Genomic DNA, 7,500 nt, shown 5'->3' with positions numbered 1-7,500 from the left:
GTCCATGCGCCACCAAACTCCCCACGCACTCGAAATGGCGCGACAGGGCTTCTCCTACGCTTCTACAGCAGAACAGTGAGTCACATCCCATTCAGCGCCGAGCGTCTCCACCGCCACAGCTTTCAGCTCCACCTTTCAGTCCCCCGCTAAAAGCTTGCTTTCTCCAAACCACTAAAATAATAACTGCCATTATTTTAAGCGGCCCAGTGATTGCGGTAATTAATTGTGATCAGCAGTGATTGGAGCATTCTTTCGCTCCTCCAAAGCTGCGAACACCTGCGGTTCGGTTTCAGTGCTCAGCGGCCGAAACGCTACGGGGAAACTGCAAGCGAGGCTCGGACTGCAGCGGACCTGACGGCTCACAAAATCACAGAGGATGCGACACGACGTTCCTCCACTTCCAATAAGAGAAACACTGAATCTTAACTTACTCAAGCAAAGCTGACAATCACATCTGTTACTTAGCAACTGAGAGCCGAAAGGTAAACTCGTCATCAAAACGACCAGGTTCGTTAGAAAGACTACCGTTACGGACATGAACATCGTGACCGCGCTTCCATTTGATTAGAGCGTCGGTGCTCCGCAGCGTCTCCGCCATCACTAATATTTCATCTGAGAAATTTTCCCCAACATTAACACTCCAAGGTAAACAGAGGGGCGGGTGGAGTGTCTGCAGGGCCGCTGACCCGTCCAGTAACTGTCTACAACGCAAACGGACGTAACGCCATTACGCTGGTTATAAAGCACCGAGCTGTCGCTGCACTAAACGACCGTTAAAACAGAAGTTAAGACAGAATTAAGGAAGTTCTGTCGAGTTAGGATGTTGGAGTGTGGAGTCTGGATAAGTCCCTGAACTTTCTAATGGCATCAATAAGAGATCGATACCAAGTACAGGATCAGCACCACTTCCCAACAGAAACGCTGCGGCATTTTGCAATAAAATCAACAGAGCAGAAGAGTGAAAATCAATATATTTCATACAACCAAAGTTTGAGAACGTGTCACTTTCTCAAACGGTTACATCGCTGCTGTCAGAAAAAAGACTCGTATCTCCAAAACAGGAATTTTACAGGAGGAAAAACCTGCTGCACTTTTAATGAGAGTCAATGGAACCAGAATTTTCCCCCAAGTCATTCTGGGTGATTTCGTTTCATCGATTCATCATGGAATTTCCACACGCTGTACAGAGCAACAAGGATTTTCAGATGATTTCGAAAACTGACAAACATCAAAAATGGAGATTCAAGGTTTTCCTACAGCAACGCGCCGCGTCACGGAGGAAGCCGACGTCTCAATCACACGACACGGTTCACAGAAAACAAAGCGGAGGGCAGACGAGTTCCTCTCTGAAGCCATGGCAGGCAGGCAGGCAGGCAGGCAGGCAGGCAGACAGGCAGACAGGCAGGCAGACAGGCAGGCAGGGACAGGCAGGCAGGCAGGCAGACAGGGACAGGCAGGCAGACAGGGACAGGCAGGCAGACAGGCAGAGAGAGACAGGCAGGCAGACAGGCAGGCAGAGAGAGACAGGCAGGCAGACAGGCAGGCAGAGAGAGACAGGCAGGCAGAGAGAGACAGGCAGGCAGAGAGAGACAGGCATAGATACACAGACAGGCAGGTAGACAGGCAGACAGGTAGACAGACAGAGACAGGCATAGATATACAGACAGGCAGGCAGACAGGCAGGCAGACAGGCAGGCAGACAGGCAGGCAGGCAGACAGGCAGGCAGACAGGCAGGCAGGCAGGCAGTTTATTGATCCTGAGGGGAAACTGATCAATCACATGATGAAAATGATTACTGCGTTTGCATCTGCAGAGCTTTCCACTCTCCACAGTAACAAAAGCCCAACCGTCACACGCCACACAGACCAGCTCTGCTCATCCTCACCTTGAAATCCAGAAACGTGTGAATCTGATCATCATTGCAGTTTATGAACACTAAACAAACCCGCTGTGCCACCGTTCAGCCGCGTGGCCTCCACGCGGAGTTGAGCCGCCACCCGCCGCGACATGAAAGGAAACGTCAGGAACACGAAAGTCGAGCGTCACATTAAAGACACCAACGCACTTCAGGCCCACTCAGCTCAGCCAGGTTAAACGCCACATGCAGGTGAGGGACCTCTGTCCTTCTGACAGCCCCACCCTCACGTCACCTGGCTGCGGCGCCGTTTCTACGCGGGTTCTCACACCATTCTCCAGTCAGAGCAAGTAAAGGATGAACGTCAGTCGGGAAGCTTTCAAGTAAAAGTATGAAATAAGTAAAATGTCCAGAATGATGTCATCGGTTTCTCCTCCTCAGCCACTCGACTGGAGTGAAAGAGAATTATTATTCAGGCTGAGACACGACGAGCGCTGAACACCCCCCCCCACCCCCTTTTGCTTCTACTGAAAATTAACCTTATCTCACATCATCTCTCAGCCAGGAGGGGGTTTTCCAGCTCACGCCAGACACTGAGGAGGACCGACCCACCTGTCCGCCAAAAGTACACTGACTCAGTCCAGCAGAGGTGGATGAGGAACGCGTCATACGCTAGTAATCTATGGAGCGATGCCACAGAACTTCTGATTGGTCTAAAGTGATGAAACATCCAACACCAACCAGATTTTTTGTTGATTACATTTAACTTTCATTCTTTAATTCACAATATAAGCAGTTCTATGGAACCGAGAGGCTACATGTGTCGCTTCAGCCAAATAAAATCAGATCTGCAGGAAAAGTTTCTTCAAATGTGGAAGGTTCAGAGAAGAACTGAACCAGAGAACACGTACAATCTCAGATATGGGCATTGATGCGTGTTGGCGTGCATATATTACGCACAAATACGATACAGAACAAAGAACGAAATCAATTCCATGCCAGTTCTTCACGGTCAGTACAGCTGGTCGAGCTCCTCGACGGCTGGGCTGCTGCTCGCCGCGCTCACTCCACAGCTTTAGCTTCTTATTTTAGACCGCCACGATCTAGACTGAGGAGAACAGAGCCCAACCAACTTTAGCACTGCTAACAGCAACAGAACGTACAGAGAGGTTCCACTGGAGTTCTGCAATGGAGAAAACCGTACTTCACTCGCCGCTCCCGGTCGGAGACACATGCTAAAACACAAACGCTGTAAAGGTGCTTCAGTGATGTTTCCATTAAAGAAGCTTGGGACCACCAGAAGCTCTGAAGCTCAGCACACACCACACCTGCGTACATATGACACACCTGTATTTAGACACAGGTAAACTGCTTATAGAAAACCTCCAGCTTTGGGAAACTCAGTGGACGAGTTCATAACACAAATGGATGGACGGATGGACGGAGCGACGGATGGACAGATGGAGAGGGTGTTTGGGCTTTGCTTGTAGGGAAGCACCGGTCTGCTCGGTCCCGTCAGAGGGGGCTTGGGCCCCTTTCCCCGCACGGGTTCATGTCCCATGTGCACCCATAGAGACACTGCAGTGAGCTCAGAACACGCGGAACGGTGGCTTTAGTACTTAATCGGCCTCACTTAATGTTATTATTTATTAAATATTATTATTAATATTCCACATTATTACAGGACGATCATCACTCGCCCCAGGGGACCCAGGAAGGGTTCTCATCTCTAAAAGCTTCTTTTCCACACGTCTGACCCAAAAACACACTCTGCACACTTAAAGAAGGTTCTCCAGGAGTTCTTTAGAACATGGTTTAGAACAGTTCCACACAGAACCATTTCCCGTTTAACCGGTTCTCTGCATGGTGAAACGGTCCTTCAGATGGATGGTGAATGTGTTGCATGTGGTTCTGTGTGTAACCGTCTTGAAAATGGTTCTATATAAGTTAGCACCAAAACGGGTTCTGCTACTGTCACAAGCTTGACACTTCAATTAACAACATGCAGCGCATATTCTCCATCAGTCTGCAGAACCGGTTCCTCACGGACAGAACCATTTAAGCATGCAAATGGTTCCATACAGAAGTCAAGGTTCTAAACAGAACCTCAGCCTTTACTAAAGAACCCTTGAAGAACCATCTAATACACCTCAGCCTTTACTAAAGAACCCTTGAAGAACCATCTAATACACCTCAGCCTTTACTAAAGAACCCTTGAAGAACAATCTAATACACCTCAGCCTTTACTAAAGAACCCTTGAAGAACCATCTAATACACCTCAGCCTTTACTAAAGAACCCTTGAAGAACCATCTAATACACCTCAGCCTTTACTAAAGAACCCTTGAAGAACCATCTAATACACCTCAGCCTTTACTAAAGAACCCTTGAAGAACCATCTAATACACCTCAGCCTTTACTAAAGAACCCTTGAAGAACCATCTAATACACCTCAGCCTTTACTAAAGAACCCTTGAAGAACCATGTTTATGAGTGCAGCGTTACAGAAGCGTTAAAAACTCGTGGGAACGTCTTGGAGAGCTTTAGTTACTAACTCACACAGAGGGTTTGAACTAGCTAGGCTAACAACTAGCCGGGGCCGAAGCCCCCTGAAGGCGGAGTTGGGGGGGTTGTGTTTGGGGGTCGGGGGGTTTGGGGGTCTCCCGGTCAAACGCCTGCGTGTTTCAGACAAACTCACCTGTAGTTCCGATTTCCATTCATGGGGTCTCTGTCCGGTTCCGTCTGTCCGGCTCCTAGAGGATGAACTCGGCTAAGGAAACTCCGGAGGTCCGGACCGAAGCGGGTCGCTGCTCGGCCACCGAAGCCAAGTGTGACAGGTCGGGCAAGCGGTGTGCGTCCGCCTGGACGGTGGATGGACTCCTGCCCCCCCTGGACGGGGCCGAGGTGTAACCCCTAATACTCGGGGAGAAGAAGACTCCGATCCTCACGCGATCAGACTCCGATCCTCACGCGATCAGACTCCGATCCTCACGCGATCAGACTCCGATCCTCACGCGACCAGACTCCGATCCCCACGCGATCAGACTCCGATCCTCACGCGACCAGACTCCGATCCTCACGCGACCAGACTCCGATCCTCACGCGATCAGACTCCGATCCTCACGCGACCAGACTCCGATCCCCACGCGATCAGACTCCGATCCTCACGCGATCAGACGGACTGTAACGTTATATTGACGGACGTCGAGCTAACTTAGCCCAACTCGGTTAGCGTGCTAAGAAGTTAAGCTGCCGAGCGCGGCTCGCAGTCCGGAACAGCGATTAGCTGGAAGCTCAGACACCCAGCCGGCATCTCCCGGCGAGCCTATGGCGCATATATGCTGGTTACGGTGGAGAAGGAGCGAAGGCGGTCGGCTTCTCCCGACCCGACTCGGCCCGACCCGTCGACGGAGCGGAGCGGGGCTAGCGTTAGCTGGTTGCCATGCTAACTAGCTCGCTAGCCAAAACTCCATCCGCAAAAGCGCCGTTCCTCGGCGAAGTCCGCTCGACTGCCCGCGCAAAGTAGCCGGTTCTTCTGTTCAGACAGCGCTCTCCTCGGCGGCGGCCCCTCCGCGGGCCTGTCGGGGCGTCAGGCTGTGTAAACGTCGACTCCAGTCGTCCGCTCCGCCGCTCCTGTGGCTCCAGCCCGGTTTGTCCGCGCTGCGCCGCCACACTGCTAAATATGGGGAGCCCGAGCCTCTGTGACGACGACATGGGAACCTCTCAGAGACGAGCGCTGATTGGCCGTGGAAAAAAAATAAACGCACTCTGATTGGTCGGAACGCAGAAGAAGCGCACGCTGATTTGTGCATTGAGGACGAGAGGTTAAGGAGGAGGGGCTTGTGCCAAACGAAGAGAAACGGACGTCAGAGTCTCGCAGCGCTTCTGTCTGTTTTCACATCAGTTTCGACCAAAAACAACGGGGCCTTATCACAAAGCGCCGTCATAGATGGCCAGAATTACCCATCACTATATATATAAAATGATACGGTATATAATTACAGGGAGCCCACACCTCCAGACCCTGCTGGGAACACATCTCTGGTTTGATCCCCAGAGCCGACAGTCCATGACTGAGGTGTCCTTGAGCAAGACGCCTAACCCCCAACTGCTCCCCGGGCGCTGCGGATAGGGCTGCCCACCGCTCCGGGCAAGTGTGCTCACTGCCCCCTAGTGTGTGTGTTCACTAGTGTGTATGTGGTGTTTCACTTCACGGATGGGTTAAATGCAGAGGTGGAATTTCCCCGTTGTGGGACTAATAAGGGTCTCTTAATCTAATCTAATCAAATCTAAAAGATTAAGAGTCCCTTATTAGGCCCACAGCTCACTTGCCCAGAGGGGTGGGCAGCCCTATCCATGGCACCCGGGGAGCAGTTGGGGGTTAGGTGTCTTGCTCAAGGACACCTCAGTCACGTAGTGTCAGCTCTGGGGATGAACCAGCAACCCTCCGGTCGCAAGGCTGGTTCCCTGACCTCCAGCCCACGACTTCCCCTGAACACAGTGTGTGCGTGTATATAAGATCAGCACACTGTAAACACAACCTTTCTTTTAAATATTGTACTTTTATAACGTTAATTGCTCTAATAAACTGAAAATGGAAACATTACCATAACTTAACATAGACCACGTTTTCAGCGACTCCTTATTCCACCCCTATCAGAAAATGCGCAGTATATTGAATAAATTCTGTGAGTCATTACACCCATGATATACAAATCATCATTATTATGTTAAATAAATACCTTCGATACACGAAAAGTACACAAATACTGGATCTATCCCAGGAACTGTAAAGCTAATTGTGTTTAAGAGCTAAAAGCTAGAGATGAATTGAAATGTAAACGATGCACGACTACCTGTTTGACAACATACAAATGGACACATCAGAAAACATTTAATTAAAAAAAAACTTTTATTTTCTTTTAAAAAATAACCCTCCCCAGACACAATTCCCCACACTATTACACACAGAGCCAAAATAACCTGTTTGCTATCATAAGGACCATTCTTTTTCAGTGGCTTTATATTGCTTTTACAGTGAGGCTGAGTGAAGTTAATTCTCCAGTTCTCTCTTTTTTTGCGCCTTCTTTGTGATGTTCTCCCCACTAGGCGACCGTGGCGTCTGAGAATTAAGTACTGCATCATAACTTTTATTCCCGGATTCAACAGATCGATCTGACACAGACCCAATCATATAGGCCAAACAATCAAAGGCCATTACGTAAGGTATAAATACATTGTTTTCGATGTTGGTTTGGAAAAAGGTAATAGGAACATTGGTTCTTATTATGCATTTCATAAAAGTGACTCAGAAATGAGGTGTAATGGTTAATCACACCTTAAGATCCCTTGGAATTTGGGCTCATGGGCCATTTGCAAGTCAGATATCTTTTTTTTTTTTTTTTTAAAAGGGGCCTTGAGGCTGAATTGAAGATGCCCTCCCACAGGACCCCCTTCAGGACAACAATAGCCTCTACACGCAGCTGCAGGAGGGATGAGAAGTGCAGTTTACAACTGATGAAGAAATGTATGGCATCAAATGACAGGCAGACATGGATAAGGGCACATTCGTCAGGAGGAGCGTAACATGGTTACTAAGAGGATCCAATCACAACACAAGTTTGATTAAAACATGCATTTCATTA

The 7,500-nt window shown here is 49.3% G+C and overlaps 1 protein-coding gene across 2 annotated transcripts in view; it reads right to left on the bottom strand.

Moving 5' to 3' along the window:
- The window catches only part of LOC108413244 (protein argonaute-3), a 41,383-nt gene extending 35,822 nt beyond the window's left edge, over positions 1–5,561 (bottom strand). For both annotated transcript variants that reach the window (XM_017685664.2, XM_017685666.2), the window contains exon 1: positions 4,554–5,561. In XM_017685664.2, the coding sequence (XP_017541153.1) occupies positions 4,554–4,572 (19 nt within the window). In that variant the 5' untranslated portion in view covers positions 4,573–5,561. The remainder of the gene's footprint in view (positions 1–4,553) is intronic.
- Positions 5,562–7,500: the final 1,939 nt, after the last annotated feature.

Source organism: Pygocentrus nattereri, chromosome 24 (assembly GCF_015220715.1).
Source record: "Pygocentrus nattereri isolate fPygNat1 chromosome 24, fPygNat1.pri, whole genome shotgun sequence".
NCBI lineage: Eukaryota > Metazoa > Chordata > Actinopteri > Characiformes > Serrasalmidae > Pygocentrus > Pygocentrus nattereri.
Note: the sequence above shows the minus strand (reverse complement) of the source record. Positions and strands in the feature narration are given on the sequence as shown.